This window comes from Podarcis muralis, chromosome 10 (assembly GCF_964188315.1).
Source record: "Podarcis muralis chromosome 10, rPodMur119.hap1.1, whole genome shotgun sequence".
NCBI lineage: Eukaryota > Metazoa > Chordata > Lepidosauria > Squamata > Lacertidae > Podarcis > Podarcis muralis.
This window is the reverse complement of record NC_135664.1, coordinates 16,381,514-16,402,024: the sequence shown is the minus strand read 5'-3', so window position 1 is coordinate 16,402,024 and position 20,511 is coordinate 16,381,514. Positions and strand designations below refer to the sequence as shown.

The 20,511-nt window shown below is 43.7% G+C and overlaps 2 protein-coding genes across 3 annotated transcripts in view; one reads left to right on the top strand and one right to left on the bottom strand.

The window, feature by feature from the left end:
• TUBGCP6 (tubulin gamma complex component 6) overlaps positions 1-9,669 on the top strand; it is a 33,907-nt gene extending 24,238 nt beyond the window's left edge. For both annotated transcript variants that reach the window (XM_028747551.2, XM_028747550.2), the window contains exons 19-26: positions 588-780; positions 2,032-2,200; positions 3,572-3,713; positions 4,007-4,201; positions 4,415-4,547; positions 5,977-6,190; positions 7,398-7,597; positions 9,210-9,669. In XM_028747551.2, the coding sequence (XP_028603384.2) occupies positions 588-780; positions 2,032-2,200; positions 3,572-3,713; positions 4,007-4,201; positions 4,415-4,547; positions 5,977-6,190; positions 7,398-7,597; positions 9,210-9,301 (1,338 nt within the window). In that variant the 3' untranslated portion in view covers positions 9,302-9,669. The remainder of the gene's footprint in view (positions 1-587; positions 781-2,031; positions 2,201-3,571; positions 3,714-4,006; positions 4,202-4,414; positions 4,548-5,976; positions 6,191-7,397; positions 7,598-9,209) is intronic.
• Positions 9,670-9,787: 118 nt separating this feature from the next.
• Positions 9,788-20,116, bottom strand: LOC114605892 (angiopoietin-related protein 5-like). The gene is made up of 6 exons (XM_077935824.1): positions 18,208-20,116; positions 17,185-17,209; positions 15,122-15,213; positions 13,754-13,886; positions 12,817-13,002; positions 9,788-11,175 (listed from the first exon to the last, which is right to left on the bottom strand). Exons 1-6 carry the CDS (start codon positions 18,334-18,336, stop codon positions 10,880-10,882), a joined length of 861 nt encoding a protein of 286 aa, XP_077791950.1. The 5' UTR covers positions 18,337-20,116; the 3' UTR covers positions 9,788-10,879.
• Between the last annotated feature and the right edge of the window lie 395 nt (positions 20,117-20,511).

The following is a 20,511-nucleotide window of genomic DNA, read 5'->3' as shown; positions in this document are numbered from 1 at the left end:
CCGTACGGGCAGGGGTATCTTTACCTTTACCTTTAATCTTAAGTAGATGAAGCTCATTGTGATACTCAAGTAAAATTACTGAAATAATGGGCACTATGTTCCTTTGAATTATTTTAATTCTCCCCAATGTTATTCCCTATCTTCACTCATTTATATCTTAAACAGAAAATATTACCAGAAAGTATTACTGTCTTTACTCGCTGATTAGCTAAGTGCCCTCTGAATTCCTTATCTGAACCCTGCTTTGTTCTCCCAGGGCCCTCTGACTTTAGGAATTTGCAAAAATCCTGATACCGACTTGACAGATCACTTAGCTAAAATCAAAGTGAAAAGGGCAGATAGAAAAAATTAAGCTTAAGATGAGGATAACTCTAGCCCATTTTCTCATATATCCTTTAACATACATGATTACAAGCAACGCTATTACTAGCAACAACACTAAGGAGGTCTGCTTAAATGACAAGAATCTTGCAGGTTCAGGAAAACCCAAGATGCAATGATAAGTGTGCTTAAGCAAGAGTGCAAAGCCTTCTGGATCAAAAATGAGCCTCCTTTTCTCCAATGTCCATTCCACTTTTTTTCATCAGGTAGAGGAACCTGAAAAATCGACCGAATTGGTTCTCATGACTCAGCAGATTTCTCTCTCTGAAGTCAGCACATCTGAAAGTTCAGAAGGCGTAAGCACTGCTATTGCCAAGTGGAAGAAAGAGGAAGATTATGTGAAAGCCTTATCTGATCAGTATTGCCTTGAAAAATACCAGGACAGCTACGATTTGATGTGTGAGTACTCCTAACAAGAGGTGCATTAAGAGAATGGAACCACTTGATATGCTGTTATCCCTCAAGGAGAGTAGTGCTTGTGGAATTTTGTAGTCTAGAGCGTCATTCACTAAAAACGTTTCTGGCGAGTCTTTTTCCCGCAATCAACTTGGGTCACATTTAAATGATCCAGCCACGTAGGTTGGGGTCTCTTGAGGATGTCAATTCCATGATGGGGATCCGCACAGCAGGCCCCCCCCCCCCTGTGCTGTGGGGACATTTCAACTTTATCCAAGGCACTCAGAGAAAAGCTGCTCACACATGGTATGGGTAACAGAATCATCATCATTATTTATTAATTGAATTTATATACTGTCCTATATCTGTTCTTCTAGACAGAAAGGTTTTTTATTGTGCCATCATGCTGACTTTGCACACTTGGTATCATTAAGGCACACAGAGTTTGTGTCAACCCTTTGTGGATTCCCACAGGTTCAAATAAGTAGCCCCAGACTGCAGCAGTGTTGCGGCACAAGTTTGTGCAGGATTCTGTAGATCTCATTTGGTTAAACTCTAAATTGCATTCACTTGTACCCTTTCCTCATTATTAATTACCTCTGAAATGCCCTGCCTCCAGATATTAGAATATGACTCTCACTTTTCTTTTGGAACATCATTTAAATATATTTTTGTTCACCCTGTTTTGGATTATTATTTTTTAATGGCAGGCACTTCCTTCGCCAATTGAGAGGCTCTTCTGAATGTGTATGGTGTGTGTGATTGAGACAGATATATTTGGGCAGAGTGGGGGGGGGGAGATGTATGTGTGGTCCTGTGTGGTGAGAGAGGAAGGCATGTATATGTCGCTGTGCATATGTGAAGTGAGGGTGTGCTGTGTACAAGAGAAAGTGTGGCCACCACATATTGCACTGGAGGAAGGAATGCTTCCTGTTATTAAACAGCAACAGCATTGTGTGTCAGGGAGATCAGTATTGTTCGATCTCCACAATCAGAACCAGCAGGACATGGGTGGCTTCCACGCATGAGGTTATATTGGGAAATGTGGAGCAGCTGTGACCACGCACTCTCTATTTTTGTGTTTTGCCATGTGTCCCCCTCTGTGACTGCCACCCACCACATTTCCTTAAAATCTGAAATGGGCTCACTGGCCGAAATGGTTGCCTCTCATTTTTATTTTCTGTATAGCGTTTTGTTTTGAAAGTGCTTTAGAAACAGTAATCATTGTTTGTTTTTACCTATGCTCTAACACAGCAGAACTTCCAGTTTCCCATCTTCTGCATCATGTGATACCAAGATCCTACACCTTCCCTGTGGACCCATCAGTGCAGTCAGCAACAGACGAAACAGCTGTACAACTGAGCGAGCTCTTATCACTCCCAGTACTGATGAAACGGTCAATCACTGCCCCTTTGGTTTCTCAGTAAGTAAAATTTAGAAGTGATCGGTCAACATTGAAGTAATAATATAGCTTGTATTGCTGGTCATATTCTTTCCTTAATGGGGAAACACACAGATACAGACATTAACTTTCTTTCCTTTTATTTGGTCAGTAAGGTAAGCAATTCAGTGATTGTTGCAACAAGAAATGTGAACTGATTCAGCAGTATATAGTTCAGATATCTATTACTTGACGGCTTTCTTTAGCGGATCTTTAAACTGCAAATCATATTTCTTTTGCAGTCTTCTCTTTTTTAGGCTGGATGTACCTTGGAGTTCTTATCCAGTGTCCATTCACTTCAGAACGTTGGGGGGGGGGGGAATGTTTTTCAACCTGAGGTCTTCACGGACCCTTCACCAACCTTCTAGGGCGAACCAAAACTCCACATACACGCACAGATACAGTAAAAACTATAAACCCACTGCTGCCATTCACCCGTTATGAAGATCCCCATGTATATTCCTTTTTCTTTCAGTGGAGAATCAGGGTCATACACACAAAGAATAGAGATTTGCTTCCTTCATTGAAACTGATGGCTCTTCAAGTGGGAGAGCTCAGTATGGATTAGTCCCATTAAAAAAAAAAGTGGAAATTAAAGTCAGATTTCAGAGAGTGTGGTGAAAAGCATGCAGAGCCAAGAAGGGACAGAGCAGTCTGAATATAAGGTGCTGGACTGGATAAGGGAGTCTTGTGCTCCATTTCTTCCTCATCGTAATTTCCATGCCCTTCAGGACACTGGGCAAAAAGGTCTGAACTTCTCTGCCTAGCCTAGCCTTGCGCCTTAATGGGGATGCAGATCATTCACTTGATGGAGCAGGGAAGGGAGCAATTTCCATCTGCGTCAAAGCGCTAGGTGGTAGAGGTTTAAACTTCTCTTGTCCAATCCAGAGCCTTGACGGCAACGCAAGTCGCGTTGCCTCTGCTTGGTTCTGCACACTTCCTCTCCATGCACAGTGCAAACACTACCTACCACCAGTGAAATATTGAACGGGGCCTAGTAGTGAAGGTTTGGTGTTCTGCTCTAGAATGAGAAACCGTAAAGCTTCGATTCTGAACAGTGCAGAAAGAATTACTTGCAAGTGTAATGAACAGAGGTGAGAATGGGCAACTTGGATTTCTTTCAAAGGGCGTTTTCTTGACATCCTTGCTGCATCCTGTTTTTTTGCAAGTGACTGCCAAAAGGTACCGGCCCAATAGAAGTAGATTACTTGGAGGGAGCCTATAATTTGATTGCGGGTAGAGGATCAAAACGTTGGCCATTTTTAATTTACCCTATCCATAAAGCTAAAATGCAGTTTTACCTTTTTATTTGCTTTTTTTTTAAGTAACGTGTTTGTTTTCATTTGTTCCTAGTGTTTCACTTGTGAACAAAGCCATTGTTGACTACTATTTTGTGGAACTAAATATTGAGAAGCATTTTGGAGCACTAAGGCATTTTTTGTTGATGGAAGATGGAGAGTTTGCTCAGTCACTCAGCGATCTACTTTTTGAAAAGGTATTTGCATAGGCTTTTCCTTAAACGCCTGATTCTTGACTATATATCCAGTTGCCGGCATGTGAGGAAATCATATTACATGTGTATGTCCTACTAAATATAGGGATTGTGTAGCATTTGGCAGTAGTTTCAATGATCACAACCTGAACAACCTCTCTTGGAAGTTTTAAATATAAGGGACTTTCTGGCTTGAACTGTGTTTGTATTAACATTAAAAAAAATCTTATTATCTACTTTGGAAAGGTTATTCTGACAAACAAATTCTCAGTATCTAATGTGTGTTCTAATTTCAGCTTGGATCAGGACAGACACCTGGCGAACTTTTGAACCCACTGGTCCTCAATTCCATTTTAAATAAGGCTCTGCAATATAGTCTCCATGGGGACACTCACTTGGCTTCCAATCTCTCATTTGCACTGAAGTACCTTCCAGAGATGTTCAAGCCCAATGCACCTGATGCCCTAAACTGCTTAGAACTACGCTATAAGGTGAGAAGACACACAAGAGTTGAGAAGTGAGCCAGATTTTAAGATTCCCCTACATGCATTGCAGTTAATTGATCCTGCTTGTTCTCTGATGCTTCTTAGAAATGCATTCTGTTCTGCTAACTGTGACGTAATCCTCATCTTAAACAGGCAGCGGAATATTCTGATGCCTTGGGAGACATGCAGTCATAATAGGTTTTTTTTGTTTTTTTATAGGTTGACTGGCCCATGAACATTGTCATTACTGAGAACTGCATGAATAAATACAACAAGATTTTCTCTTTCCTGCTGCAATTGAAGCATATGGTGTGGACTCTTAAGGATGTCTGGTTCCACTTAAAGCGAACTGGTAAGATAAAATCTGACTGCTTTTATTTAGCCTGAAAGCTAACCTGTTCAGAAGATTCAGATAAGTGAGTTAAATCTAAAGTCACTGTGTTTCCTATTTCTACCGTATTTACTCGAATCTAATGCTCACCTTTTTTGGCCTAATTACGTTGTGAAAATTGAGGTGTGCATTAGATTTGATGGCACATTCACACTCATCAGCAAATACTTTATTTGGTTTCAAGACTCTGAAAATTGAGGTGCACGTTAGATTCGATGGTGCATTAGACTTGAGTAAATACAGTATATTCCATGAGAGTTTGATTATTCAACCGCAAACCCATATAACTGAAGGTGAAAGCGGTTTGCTTTGACACAACAGAAGAGGTTTTGGATTCTCATCCAAATGGAATAAAAGAAAGGCAAAATGTCTTCCAAGGGTGGTATTCCAGTTTGTTCTGTGAGCTATTAATGCAATAGCAAGAAAAAATAACTCCTGCTTCACCTAGTACATTGTAGGTATTGCACAATACCATATTTGAAATAGTAAAGAGGAAAAACATAAGCAAGCACAAAAAGACAAATGGATATATTGATTGAGGGTGAGTTTATGAAAGCCTGTTTCAAGGAAGATCTATCTGATTTCTAATCTGGTCTCCTAGTACAGTGGTTTTCAACCAGTGTGCCGTGGCACCCTGGGGTGCCTTGAATGATAGTCAGGGGTACCGTGGGCAACACTGGCTTCTGTCCCTCCTCGCATCTCTGCCTCCCAAAGGTTTCCACAGCTGTTTGTTGCAGTGGCCCTGGCTTCGAGCTCGCCAGGAAAATATTACCTCTTGGGCTGGCCAGGGGGTCCTTCCCAGGCCCCTTTGTGGCACGGGGGGCGGGGAGGGGGGACTCAGAGACCTGGGGCTGCAGCTGCCCAGAGGACTCCCAAGGGGCGAGGAGGCTGAGAGAACACTCCACAAGGGAGGGTATTCGAAAAAGGGTGAGAGGCAGCCGGCAAGGGGTGACGTAACTGGGCTCCTGAGCCCCACAGGAAGAATGTAGTTGGTCAAGGGAGCCGTGGACTCAGAAATGATTGAAAACCTCTGTCCTAGTCTTCTTAAACCAGGATGGTGAATCCGTGGGCTACATACTATGACCCCCACGCTAAAAAATCTGACAGCTGCTGTGGGTCACCTACTGTGATGCCATGCTAAGTGTTTTGTGATTTTAAGAACAGTTTAGATTTCCCCCCAAAAAATGTAACTTAAAACATTGGTTTTTTACTGACTGCCCCCATAGGCCACCTGCTACACAACATATTTTTGTGGCTCTTCACAAAATTAGTTAGTAAAAACTGACTGTGCCCGCTTTGCACCTTGGCTGCTTCTGCTTTGGCATGGGGGCCAAGAGTGGCGGTCCCTTTTCCGGCGCTGCGAGCCATCCTTGTCGTTTTGGTTTTTCAGCCCTGGTGAAGCATGCATCCAACTCAGTTCAGTTTCGACAGCTCCAGCTTTATAAGCACGAAATGCAGCACTTTGTGAAAGTTATTCAAGGCTACATTGCCAACCAAATCCTGCACGTGACGTGGTGTGAATTTGGAAATAAACTGTCTTCTGTGGGGAACTTGGAGGAAATCTACAGAACGCATGCTGACTACCTCAACAAAGCCATCTTCCGGTAAGAAGATTTCTTAACAAAGCGTTGCACATTTGCCTTCCCTTGGCTGCATGTAGAGATGGACAATTCTCATGTAACTAGAAAGTTGGGTGGACATGTCTTTTCTTTACGTAGGCTTCTGCCACCAGTTCTGCTGCCATTGTGACGTGGACAGCGGGAGGAACTAGCAGGCCTCACCACTTAGCCCCTTGTCCAAGTGCCCATATTTGCAACGCCTAAGGAGAGTTGCACTTTGCTTTCAACATATTAGAAAGAAAACCAGACCATTTCTCTCACAGACTGCACAGTGCCTCTCCCCTCACCCAGCTTATGGACCGAGGAAGGGAAAAGTGAAGTGGGAAGGAACAGGAAGATGGAGACAGAAATGTCTCTGGAAGTGGTCCCTGTCGTCGGGGGGCCAAAGCAGGGAAATTATAGCACAGAAGAGAGCAGAAAGGCCTAAACCTCTAAGCCCAGCCCCTTGGCGTGGATGCATATTGTCCCTCCCCAATTATCGACTGATAGTTTGAGGAGAGGGTGATAAGATTCCACCCCAGCTGGTCTGCATGGATCATTTATGGAGGGTGTATGTGTATGTCTTTGTGCATTTGCTGTGGGTGGAATGCCACACCCCCCCACTAGCAGGGCTGGGTGATAACTGTGAGCCAGAGGGACAGGGGGTTTGTTGAAGCAGAGGTAAGAACAAGCTATATCGCTGGGGAAACGTCCACCACTTATGAGTCCCAGCACCCAGCTGCCGCTTGTTTTCCCCTCAAGGCACTGGGCTCTGGTAGCAGAGGGACTCAGGAGGTGGCAGTTTCACCAGCGATATACTACTGAGTGAAGCTGTCATCGCAATCTGCCCCTAATACCGGTCGTAGGCGATATATAGGCCAGGCCCACCCCCTGGGCAAATGCATCTCTGACTTACAGTAGCAATCTGAAACAAGCTAAGCCTTAGTAAATGCTAGTAACCTGACTGCGTCTAGTTCACTAAAATGTTATTTAGGATAACTATATCCTAGTACTGAAAGGTAAGAAGATACAAAGGACACAAATTCACTATATAACTGGCATGTTGTCTTTCCTATCCGAAACAATTCAAAAATTGCATCTGCAATCAAACCTCAGCAGGCATGTTCTTTAAGATGCTCCTAAACATTGCTGCAGATGAAAAGTATTGTTGCTTGTTAACTTAATATCAAAACCATCTTTTTTCTTTTGACAGAGGATTGTTGACTGAAAAGGCAGCCCCTGTAATGAACATTATTCACAGCATCTTCAGCCTCATTTTAAAGTTCCGTAGCCAGTTAATCTCTCAGTCGTGGAGTTTCGATACCAGCAAACAAATGGCTGTTCATCCCAACTTTGGCTTAATGCAGCAGTCTTATAACACGTTCAAGTACTACTCCCATTTCTTATTCAACGGTAAGACTTCTGTTGTTGCAAGGATGGGAACCTGGGGGCTCTCCCCAAACTCCCCATCAGCCTCTGATAGCATGGCCAATGGTAAGGGATGATGGAAGTTGTAGTCTAGCAACTTCTGGCGGAGGGGCACAGTTTCCCCAACTATATTGTGATGGTTAACTGGTGATATTTCACGCCCAGTCCTAGTTGTGACTGTGTTCCCATTATTTTAAACCAGCCCTCCCCAACCCAATATGCTTCAGGTGTTGTTTGACTGCAATTCCTGTCAGCTCTGGCCAGCAGGATCAATGTCATGTCTGAACCAGGCCATTGTGTAAAGCTTGCATGATCTTCAACAGGAAGAGCTGCACCTATAGAAGATAACATAGGTTACCTTATATTGGGGTCAGGCTACTTGTCCGTCTTGCCCAGTGTTTGTCTCCTCTGGCTGGCAGTACTCTCCAGAATTGCAGACACAGCTCTTTACATCGCTAGCTTCCTGGATGCCAGAGATTGAACCTTGGCCTGTTGGCATGTAGAGGATGTGCTCTGCTATGGTCCTTCCACTCGGTGTTCTGCTTTCAGTCCTTTCAGTATTTTTCGCACCGTAGGACGCACCGGACAATAGGATGCACCTTGTTTTAGAGGGGGGAGAACAAGGGGAAAAATTCTTCCGCTCTCTGCCCAGCGCCCCTTCAGTGAAGCGGCAGGAGGCGCTGCGCAGAGAGTGGGAGAATTTTCCCCCTCTTGTTTTCCCGCTCTAAAACAAGGTGCCGTTTAAGGTGCGTTCAGGCGGCTACCTTGGAAGCCTGGAGAGCGAGAGGGGTTGGTGCGCACCGACCCCTCTCGCTCTCCAGGTTCCTTTCAACCTGCTCTTTGGGGCTGGCGGGGGGAAGCCCACCACCAGCCCCAAAGAGCAGGTCAGGGAACAGCGGAAAGGCGCAGCAGAGAAGCTCCTGCCATAGGCGCGCGTCACCTCTCCAGCCAGGAGAGGGTCGCGGGGGGCTTCTTTAGCCCCGCGCACGCTCTCCTGGCTGGAGAGGTGACGCGCGCCCATGGAGGCTCCTGCCATAGGGGCGAGTCACCTGGGAGAGGGTCACGGGGGGCTGCTTTAGCCCCGCGCGCGCTCTCCCGGCTGGAGAGGTGACACGCGGCTATAGAGGCTCCTGCCATAGCCCCGCGTTACCTCTCCAGCCGGGAGAGGGTCGTAGGGCTATGGCGTCTTCGCTCCATAGGACGCACACACATTTCCCCTTCATTTTTGAAGGGGAAAAAGTGCGTCCTATAGAGCGAAAAATACGGTATGTTTGCTCAACAGACCTTGCAGCAGTTGTAAGCGAAATCTGTAGAGCGCTGTGCTTAATAGAGTTTGTTAGCATGGGCAAGCGAAATAATATTTACGATAAAAGAGAGAGCAGATGCCTAAAGTGTTCTTGGTTGGAACCTGTAAAAAAAAGGCTCAACTGAAATGAAACCTCTGCTAGGATAAATAAAAGAGGGTAGCAGTTTGCGTACCTCATTGAGCTTGTGCACACTGTTAAGAGAGGAATATCAGAGGGACAGAGATTTGAGGCTGACCGATCTGTATATCTCTTGCCATATTAAACAAGTGTTTTATTTTCTCTTCTTACAGTAGTAACTAAGCTTGTAAACAGGGGGTACCAGCCTCACCTGGAAGATTTCCTGTTGCGAATCAACTTTAATAACTACTACAAAGATAACTGAGCTTTCTTAAAATGCATCACAAACTAGTGATAGAACACAGACTCAGCAACGTGTTTTCAGTAACTGGCACATTGAAAGCTGCCAGTGCCAAGACGCTTCTGTAAAGAAAAGCATGTTTATCAAAGACAATTGAAGGACAGAACGGGATCCATGGAAAATATCATCATAGCTAGGAAGATAACGTCATTCCGCCCTGCTTAGCATGGTAGAAGTTTTTATTCTCCTCTGTGCTGCAAAGCATGCTACCAAGTGCCGATACAGCAATATGTGCATTAGTGTAAATTTGTTAATGTGTATATTTTTCCTAGTAGCATTGTGAAATCTTCTCATGTAAATGTGTAAGAAATAAAAAGCAAAGCAGAAACATACCACTTGGTCGTCAGCAGTGTGTATTACTAACATCATGCTCAGGAAGCAGAGAATAAGAGCAGCAAACCAGTGGAACAGGAAGTTAAAGCACAACTAGCGATGACCACAGACTCAAGGTTATAACTGGAATGAATCAAACGGTTTATTGGTGTACAAAGCTTAACACCCTTATGAAATCTGAAAAAAAGCAAATTGCACATTCTGAAAATTGAAGGAAATAAAGCAACAAAGGAATGTGATATAAATTGCATTGCATAAACCAATTCATGTTTAATGGATTGCGCTAATCATTGCATTGACAACAGCAATCAGAGTTAATGACATTGTCTCCTAAATTCCTCCAGCCCATTTAGTTGTAAAACCCAAATTCTAAATTCTCTTAGCTTTGGTAACAACACACTTTTATTCTATCTAGGGGCAGTAGGTGAGGATTTTGTGGCCTCCCTTCAGCTGGGCAAATCATACAAAGCTGAGCAGATATCAAGCAACAGTAATAAAACACCCCTACCCACTTAAAAAACACACAAAAAACTAGCTTGTGTGCAGTTCTTGTGTGCAGTCCTAGCAGCAAAGAAGCCTGCAATTCTTTTGCCCAGGAAGAAAATGGTGGGGGAGCGAGATGTTCATCCAAGCAGCACACAAAACGGCTGGTTTTTGCCAGGAGGGGAAATTCCATAAACTTTGAAATTTGGTGCAACTATTTGGGGAATAATCAGAGAGAGAAATTAACTGGTGGGGAGCTGTTGCACTGCTGAGGCACAGATGACACATCTCTACTGTCTTGCCTGTTACTAAGCAAGGTCTTTAATTTTACTTCCCCCTTTTTCATCCTCTTTGCATTGGGGTTTGATGGAAATATGGGTGGGTTCCTATCTAATTTGTTCTACAGGGGACAGTAGAAGTACGTCTAGGATTATGACTGCACTAAAATATATGTTCCTTATTACTGAAATGGTTTTGGCAAAAAGGGAGGGGAAGGGGGGACTACGTCTACTGAAAAACTAGAAAGACTTCAACAATCAATTAGCAGAAACTTCCTTTCTTAGATCAGTCAGACTTGCTACTTGATTATATGTTGCATACGCAGCGATTTGCTTCTAAGCGGTTGACATTCATAGTAACACAGGGATGGTTTAGTACTAAAATTGCTGCAGAAAGGGAAACGAACTCGCAAGCCATCTCAGGCTGGAGAGTCTGACATTGTTACAGCTAAGCACATTTTATCTTGAGTTCACTAAATAGCAGTGAATCAATATTACTCCATGTTTTCCAGTACACACCAGATACCCAACCTCTACAGCTGTCTTTGGGATGCCACATCCCGTTGAGATCCGCCATGCCGCAGTTACTGAACCACCACCCAGAACCGTAGAGCTCGCCAGCGCAGCTGTCGAATGCCTCATCGCCCACAAAACATGGGCCACAGTCGTCATTGTCACTATCAACCGCACTGAAGAAATTGCCATCTTGATTCTCAGAGGGTTCACGCCCTCTGAATGCATCTCCTAAACCAAGAAAGAAAAAAAAACACCTAAATTTTAACTCGTTAATTGCCTGCATCAGGGCATTTGGGGCAAACAGAGGCAAATTCTTATTGGCTTACTGGTATAATTTGTGTTTCTTCAAGCATTGTCCACAATACTTCTGCTTTTATATTTTTGGTAAAATAAAATTATTCTAACTGCCATAACCCTGGGGATGTCAACATGACAACACACCAAAACAAATACGTTTTTAAAAGAACAGCAGGCTGTTCTTGAAGCTTTTACAAATTGTATTGAACTCCTTGGTGATTTAACACACCTTTTTACAATCTTAACCATGTTGCGATTAGGAGGTGTCAGTCTAGAGCAGCTGCCATTCTCCACTTGGCTCTGAAACTGCCTCATGGTAACTAAAATGCCCTTGCAAAATATAGTGTGAATCAAATTACCAGGTATTTGCTTCAACGCAGGCCTAAATTTGTATTGTTTGGTTATCTGAAGAAAAACAACAAGAAGAGTATGGGCTGAAGGAAGTGTGGGGAACCTTCAGTCCTCCAGAAGTTACTGAACTACAAGGCTCATTAGGTCAAGCAAGCATGGTTATTAAAGGTTGATGAGAGATGTAGGGAAGCAACATTAAAGGGCCAAAAGCTTCTCACACATGAACTGAAGGCGTAGAAGTGGTAAGATGTCCCTTATCAACTGCCAGAACCTGTGTAGCATCTAAATGGAAGCAACTGGAACAGTCACCTTCACGATACTGTATACCCACATTCTTTGTTCTCCCCCCTTTAAAATAATTGTATACAGTGGTACCTCGGGTTAAGTACTTAATTCATTCCGGAGGTCCGTTCTTAACCTGAAACTGTTCTTAACCTGAAGCACCATTTTAGCTAATGGGGCCTCCTGCTGCCGCTGGAGCACGATTTCTGTTCTCATCTTGAAGCAAAGTTCTTAACCTGAGGTACTATTTCTGGGTTAGCAGAGTCTGTAACCTGAAGCGTATGTAACCCAAGGTACCACTGTAATTCTTATTTTTACCAAATATAAAAACTTCGAACAGATAGAACCCAACTGGGGCCATTGGACTCATTGAAGTATTTTGATCCAGAAGATGATTTTCAGAGGGATATCCCTTTTTACCCTGCAGACCCTCTCCATTTTCCACTGTGTCCTGGGGAGGGGGGGGTTCCCCAGATCATGTAAGCTGTTTTTCTAGGGGGTGTTAGGGGGAGGGGGAATCAGCAAAAATTACCTCTCCCATTAGAAGAGGTATTCCCTGGATCAAAATCGATTTTGAAAGAGCAGTTGGGTAAGGACCATATATGAGTTACATGTACATGCAAAATGCACTGATACTTCTTTTGACGTATTGCTAAAATTATGCTTATATCCAGCCACTACACACCTATCTAAAGGCAGCTGTATTTATTTAAAACCATGAATGCACTGCTGCCAGGCCAGTGTGACTAAGTGGCTACAATGGCTCTGGAAGGTTAATCCTGCCTGAGAAGCTGCTTCAGGAAAATCAGAATTTTATTCCAGGGGTGCAACCCACCAATAATGCCTTTGTTTTCCAGCTTACTTGGTTCTGGACCTGATTTTGAGAGATGCTAAACTGGTAAACATGGGAGTTGTTGCACACATCACTGAATCTCTTACCCACATTCCCTCTGTATTTTCCCAAAGAAAGGCGGTATTTTTCATCTTCGTTGCCAATTTCGAAGGTCTTGTATACAGCATAGCCTTTCTTCCCTTTGCAGTTTCTCATGTCCACTCGGAGCTCGCATTTTTTGTCTGGCTGGTGGGTCAGAGCATGAATGTAGACAAGCCCTAGCCAATGTTCAACTGGAAAATATAAAATTGCATTTTCATGTATCCATCGCCAACTGTACATCATCTTGAATACAAGGAAATAAATGGCTGCAGTTTTGAGAGCCACAACAGTTTCTAGCTTCCTACTTTCTACTTAGGGACACGGGTGGCACAGTGGTCTAAACCACAGAGCCTAGAGCTTTTCTATTGGAAGGTCGGCAGTTCAAATCCCCGCAACGGGGTGAGCTCCCATTGTTCAGTCCCAGCTCCTGCCAACCCAGCAGTTCGAAAGCACATCAAAGTGCAAGTAGATAAATAGGTACCGCTCTGGTAGGAAGGTAAATGGCATTTCTGTGTGCTGCTCTGGTTTGCCAGAAGCGGCTTAGTCATGCTGGCCACATGACCGGAAAAACTGCGGATAAACGCCAGTTCACTCAGCCTGTAAAGCGAGATGAGTGCTACAACCCCAGAGTCGTCCGTGACTGGACCTAACGGTCAGGGGTACCTTTACATTTATTTTCTACTTGTGCGTACATGGGAAAGGATCATAGCAGAGGCTTTTGAATGTGGAAGGTCCCAGGTTCAATCCTTGCCACCTCTTGAAACTAATCAGGTGGCAAAATGGGACGGGGCAAAAGACCTCTGCCTGAGACCTTTGAGAAATTCTGCACATGTAGGTTGGTTGTTGAAATCAATCAATAAGATCCATTTGTGCACATATTGTGACGTCTAAAGGTAAGTCCACAGATCAAAAGATTTTAGTTGAGGGGAATAATTTACTTACAATCAACATGGCCAAATCCTTTTTCGTATTCAGACATCCACCTCCGAAAGTCCTCCGGTCCACCATACACCCCTTGTCCATTGCGTCGCTGGATAATAGTCCATCCACCATCGTATCTCTTTTCACAGAATACCTAGAAATTTACGTTGGTCGGTAACCAATCTGAATTATAGGATCCTAAACACAATTGACTATCAAAAGTGGGCAAAAGGAGCCAAATGGCTTTCCTTAGGTGTGAGCTGTGGCACCACCATCCTGGCACTCGCCCATCAAAACTCCTGCAAAGTCTGACCAGAGACAACAGTCTAGGGCTCACCTGTATGCACAAAGGCAGGCCTTAAGGTAACCTGAGGCTGTTTAGGACTTTTCAGGTTAGTTTCAGCACTTTAATCTGAAGCCAGAAACCAATAGGTAACCAGTGAACCTGGTGTTGGGTCAGTGTAATATGATTCAGCCATGCTGTACTAACCAACAATCTTATGACTATTTTGAACCACCTGGAGTTTCCAAAATGTCTTTAAATACACCCCTATGGAGAGAACATTGTAACCAACTTGGATGCAATTAGGGTACGAGTCAGAATTGCCTTCACCAGGTATGGCCAGACCTGGCAAACCAGATGAAATTTATAAAATATGGCCACAAACACAACTTGAATATTCAAGGACAATGGTGGTTCCAGATGTACACCTAAACTGCACACTTGACCTTTCAGAGGAAGTTTGGAGGCAGGTTGTACATCACCTGCCAGATCTCTCAATTGACTGAATTAAAGTTCTCCTTCCTCCCTGCCAAGCCCAATTCCGGACATTAGTTCAAGTTTCCAATGCCTCTCTGGGATCAGATTATGGAAGTAAGAGGTAGAGCTGTGTGCATCAGTATACAGTGGTGCCTCGCAAGACGAAATTAATTCGTTCCGCGAGTTTTGTCGTCTTGCGATTTTTTTCGTCTTGCGAAGCACGGTGTCGGGAAAGTTTTGGAAAAGCTTCAAAAATCACCAAAGTCTTTAAAAACCTCAAATAAGGCTACCACATCGCGTGCTACGAGTTGCTCCTCGAAGTCAAGTCGCAACTGTATTAACGGTGTTAAGAAAAAGGAAACAAACTTGCAAGACGTTTCCTCCTTGCGAAGCAAGCCCATAGGGAAAATTGTCTTGCGAAGCAGCTCAAAAAACCAAAAACCCTTTTGTCTAGCGAGTTTTTTGTCTTGCGAGGCATTCGTCTTGCGAGGTACCACTGTACAGGCCCAGACCTCCAGATCATGCAGGTGTTCAGAACACAAGGCGTATGTAAAAACGGGTGCTCTCAATAACACTTCATCATAAATGGAACCTGCGGCTCAGAATGTAATTGTAGAACCAAACCTTACCTCAAAAGACTTATGATAATGCTTTGGTTTGATCCTGTAAACTCCGCTGGGGAGAGATGCATTGGCAGCAAATATTGCTGTGCAATCAGGTCCTGTAATGGAAAGAATGAGTAAGGTTGATGAGACTCCTGCGGCTCAGAATGTGTGACCAGCAAAATGGAGCCCTGGAATTAAGGGCAGAAGCCGGTTGGTAATAAGGCGGAACCGGATGGAATAAGGGCAAAGCTCAGTGGTACCTGATGAGAGTCAAGAGAAGTGGGTTAGGGATGTGTAAATCTGTCAGTTTCAGTTTCTCTGGGTTTCTTCCCATCTTGAGTTCAGTTCTCTACATTTTTATATCAACTAACAAAATTTCTTTTTAAAAAACCCTTATGAAAATGCATCAGCGTTTAAGTGTTAATTTCTCCCAGTATACACACTGATATGCTGTTTTGCCTAATACATACATTTTAGTCAATCAATTTCTCCAAATATAACCTATAATTGCATGCTATTTTGCTAATACATACTTTTATGTACACCGAACCTTAGCGTATGCAGTTTTGCACAAATTACTAGGCACTGCAAAATTCATAGAGTGCAATTTTCAAAGGCTGGACGTGTTTCAGTTCCTCTGTTGTTTTAGAAATTGTGGTTCACCTTTATATGTGAACTGAAGATAAATTCTTCCCCATCCCTAGCTATGCTTGAGGGAAGTGGGGTGAAGCAAATGACAAAAATTACTAACTGCATCCAATTATATAAGTACCTATTCTGGTATGCATATGGGTTATTATGAGCCAAGCATGATTTGTTTCAGAAACATGGAAATTCATGCATTCAACTGAACTTCCAAAGACTCTTCTCCAATAGTGTAGGTTTCTCAGTTAGAAATATATTCAGCCAATGTGTGCAGAATCTCCTGCCAGACCTTCCTGTTAAAGATGCAAAGTTTGGGGATGAAGCTGGCAAAGATGGAGACACTGGAGGCTGAGATAGCATGTGTGGGCCCAATTCTTCCTCCATGGGTTTTCCAATGAACACCCAAATAAGGTTTAAAGTGTGAGAGACCAGTTTTGTAGCCTCCTCTTGCTCCTAGTTTTTCAGCTGTCACTGTATCTAGCTCGGATAAGATCACAGGCCCAAATGATCCACCTTGTTTTCTTAAGGCCAATGATACTTAAGCAAAAACCTGAGCCAGGAATTTTGTGAATTGGCCATATTTTGTCCTTCACACAGGCTGTGTCAGGGTGTGTTTCCTCCCCAGTCCTTGAAGGATCAAACAGCGGTACTTAATTTCAGAGTAATGCAGCACATAGGAATAGCTTCCATTAAGTGCTGTTAATGAAATGCCATTCATCTGCAGCAGTACATGCAAAGAAGAATAAGAAGTCATTCTCCAGCTATTTTCCCTTCCTTATTACCTCTGCTATCAGCTGCTTTTCTGACTGAAGTGTACATCAATGCAAGGAATAAGACCTCTAGCCACCAATGCTTGCAAAGGCCATCAAAACCACCAAAACACTATATAACACTTAATTAAAAAACAAACAATCCCGCCACCCACTATGTCACATCTTGCCCTGTTTTTCGCAATAACCAACCTCTCCTGTGTTTTCACCACTTAGCTTCCTCTTAAAATTGGTTACAGGAAATAAAGAGGCTCTGCACTGCAGGGGTTAGGCTAGATGACCCCTGGGGTCCCTTCCCAACTCTACAAACAATTATATAACTCTCCATTCAGTTTCTTTTATAAGACATCTGAAGGCAGCCCTGTTTAGGGAAGTTTTTGATATTTAATGCTGTATTGTTTTTAACACTCGATTGGAAGCCACCCAGAGTGGCTGGGGAAACTCAGCCAGATGGCTGGGGTATAAATAATAAATTATTATTAATTATTATTATTATTATTATTATTATTATTATTATTATTATTATTATTATCATCATCATCATCATCATCATCTATTGTGAATCAAGGCCCCAGTCACACACTTTATCAAACAGGGATGTGCCCCCACATTGTATGAAAATAAGGTTAATGATCATTAAAATATGAACAACAACAACAACAAAACACCTACCTTGAACTGCCCGCCGTGGTTGTGCCTGCAGAGATCAAATTATGTTTATATTAGACCGCTGGAAACACTACTGTCGTAAAAACGAAATTTTCTAACTTTACTTATGTACAAAGTTAAAAACCATTCCTGTGTCTTCATGCAAAAACATCTCCCCCCCAACCCCCCCGACTGCTGTACAAAAGTTTATATTTGAGATAAGCAGACCTTACACCAGTGCTGTCTTTCATTTTGCAAAAAGGTGGAAATCTGCAACTCCCTTGCACCTTTTTGCCACAGGACTGCTCTCCTCTCTCTCTCAGCTCAGCCTTCCCCAATCTGTGGCCCTCCAGGTGATGTTGGACTCAAATTTTCAGCAGCACAGGCAATGGCCAGGAAGCTGTAGTTCAACAGCTGGAGGGGATCAGGCTAGGGATTGTTGCTCTAGCAGTTTCACCTGGAGGACAGCCGGCAAACTGAGTTTTTAAAGGGGTATTTCCAGATGAAAAGAAGTTATTTCCACTCCAGTTAGGTAACTTGCGAGGCAGTCTTTAGCGAAGACTGGCATTCAGAATAAACTCCTTCTGCCACATTTCCTCATTCATTCTCTGCTGTTTCCATACTGCCAGAGGCATCGCAGCCAGACAGTAAAAGGGAGGCCCAGTCAAAGAAGTAAAGCGTCAATATTTGGTTTTTCTGCTTCAACCTGGGGTGGGGAATCTCTGGATCGGGGATCAGCTGTGGTCCTCCAGGCCTCTCTATCCCACTCTCTCTCACCCTCCCTAAGACACATCCCCTCTTCCCAGACCACCTCCTTCCCCAGGCCTGTTCCACACCCTCCTCAAGTGCCTCCACCTTGCTGGAATGTGTCCCTGAACCATGGTAATGCCTCCTGCTTACCTGGCTAAGAGCCACGTCCTTTGCTCTACCTGCTTTTGCATCTGGCTCCAGTCCCAGAAGCTCCCCCACAACAATGTGACCCTCAAATGGACAAAAAATTCCCTGCCCTTGGGCTTCAACAAAAGTGACAATGTATTTGTTTACTACCTTTGTCCCGGCTTGCTGAAAATCCAGAATTAATAAAAACCCCGCAATGCTCTTGATCTGGAAACACAGGTTCATTCTCGTAACTGAAATAAATAATAATAATAATACAGTATAGCTATTGCTTTCCATAGCAAAGTTCAGCTTATATTTTAGAAACCATAGAATCACTACAGCACATACTTGTGGTTCCCAGTTAGCTAAGTACTGCAGGCCCCTTGTTTTTCAAAAGCCAAGTCATGGACCCCTTTTGAAAATGCTGATATCTCTGTGGTAGCTTTTGGTTAATTTACTATGGCAGTTCCCTAAGAACAGGGTTGACAGTTGTCGGAGGAAACTTGGTTATCAAAATACGGGTACCTGAATGTCTTGCTCCTTATGGCAAACATACACAGTTTTAATCTGGGGGACGGGGACAACACTGGGGGGAGCTCTAATTTCGCCTTCCTAGTGCCAGGATGGAGAGCTGGTCCAGTGAGAGTCCAGGCTGGTCCAGTGAGAGCTGGACCATAAAGAAGGCTGACTGCCAAAGAATGGCTTTTGAATTATGGTGCTGGAGGAGACTCTTGAGAGTCCCATGGACTGCAAGAAGATCAAACCTCTATTCTGAAGCAAATCAGCCCCGAGTGCTCACTGGAAGGACAGATCCTGAAGCTGAGACTCCAATATTTTGGCCACCTCATGAGAAGAGAAGAATCCCTGGAAAAGACCCTGATGTTGGGAAAGATGGAGGGCCCAAGGAGAAGGGGACGACAGAGGACGAGATGGTTGGACAGTGTTCTCGAAGCTACCAGCATGAGTTTGACCAAACTGCAGGAGGCAGTGGAAGACAGGAGTGCCTGGCGTGCTCTGGTCCATGGGGTCACGAAGAGTCGGACACGACTAAACAACTAAACAACAACAACAGTGCCAGGTGGGTCTAAGGCGAGCCAACAGCTAGGAACCAGGAGCCATGAGGCCAGCAAGCCAGTCAGGACCAAAGAAAAGTCATAATTGTAGGGGAAGCTAGATGGCAAGAGTCAAGGATCAAGCCTAGACTGAAGTCAGAGGCAGAGGATCAACCTGGAAGTGGGGTTAAGGAGCAAGCCAGAGACCTTGCTGCTCAAGCAAAGCTCAGGTGGAACAGAGAGCTCTATTACAATCCTTCCAATTCAGGTGAATTCAGCAGTGAGCATAGAGGGCAGTCCAGAGCCTGACGCTACATTTTAAATGTGGTAAATGCTGCTCACAAACTCCCACATCACATTTAAATTAGCCCTATGGTAAAAGCCCCAGATTCACAATACTATATCCACAAGGAAGAATTCTGTCAAGGAAACAGAAGGAGAGTCACAGGGGACATTAACGGCAAGTGAATAAAGAGGGGTAGGACATCTCCATTAATTGCAAGAATTACATGTTTATAAAAAGAATCAGAGGGATGCTGCAACTATCACATCTAGGATCATACAGAAGCGTTAACCTCATTTTGTCTCTGAAATGTAAGACTGGTCATGGATTATCCAGCAACAACAGAGGCAAATAACAGTCATGACTGCTCTTATAACATTTTACAGTTATAAATTTGCTGGTGTGATGAGTGTCTGTGTATGCCTGTCTGGTCACCGATTTGGCACAGACAATGCGAGTTACACTGCGTCAAGAACTAAATGGGTAGAGGAGGAAATAAGAGACCAGATCCTATGTATTTCTCTGCAAACATGTAATCCACTTCCCACTTACCTGGAAGTAAACTAGACAATGGGACTTACTTCAGAGTAGGTATGTGCAGGATGGTGCTATGAAGTTCCTTCTCCCCAACGCTAAGACTAAGAATGGCTATTAAACAGGAAAAACGACAGACAGCAAATACTCTCCACTATGCATAAAATCCCTCCAGATTCACATTAGCAGAACAAGATTTTTGAACAACCCCCCCAACCCCCCCCCCCACAACCTTGTTGGTGAAACCTTTGTCTCAGGTTCACACCCAAGCACACTTGATCACCTTTCCAGTAGGATTTCCAGAAGGGGAATGCTGTCTTACTTTGCTGCTACAAACCCAACAGAATGTCTAACGGCAACTTAAAGACTAACAAATGCATTATGGCATAAGCTTTTGTGGACCAGAGCCCATTTCAGCAGATGCATTATCCTAAATTAGCAGATAAATTGGCTGGGTGGGCAGCAGGGGGAGGAGCGGAGAAGGAATTGAGGTTATAGTGAGGTTATAGGCAAACACAAAAAGTGAGGTTATAGGTAAACACAAAAAGTACAGACTGTGACAATTACACTTAATGTAATTGTCACAGGCTGTACTTTTTCTGG

What these genes read in the sequence shown, in the direction of transcription:
- LOC114605892 (XM_077935824.1), bottom strand. Translation starts at nt 18,336, where the DNA reads ATGGAAAGCAATAGCTATACTGTATTATTATTATTATTTATTTCAGTT. An exon ending in TTCAGCAAGCCGGGACAAAG is followed by an intron (nt 17,210 to 18,207) that starts GTAGTAAACAAA and finishes TGATCTCTGCAG; the next exon opens with GCACAACCACGGCGGGCAGT. An exon ending in ACCACGGCGGGCAGTTCAAG is followed by an intron (nt 15,214 to 17,184) that starts GTAGGTGTTTTG and finishes TTTCCATTACAG; the next exon opens with GACCTGATTGCACAGCAATA.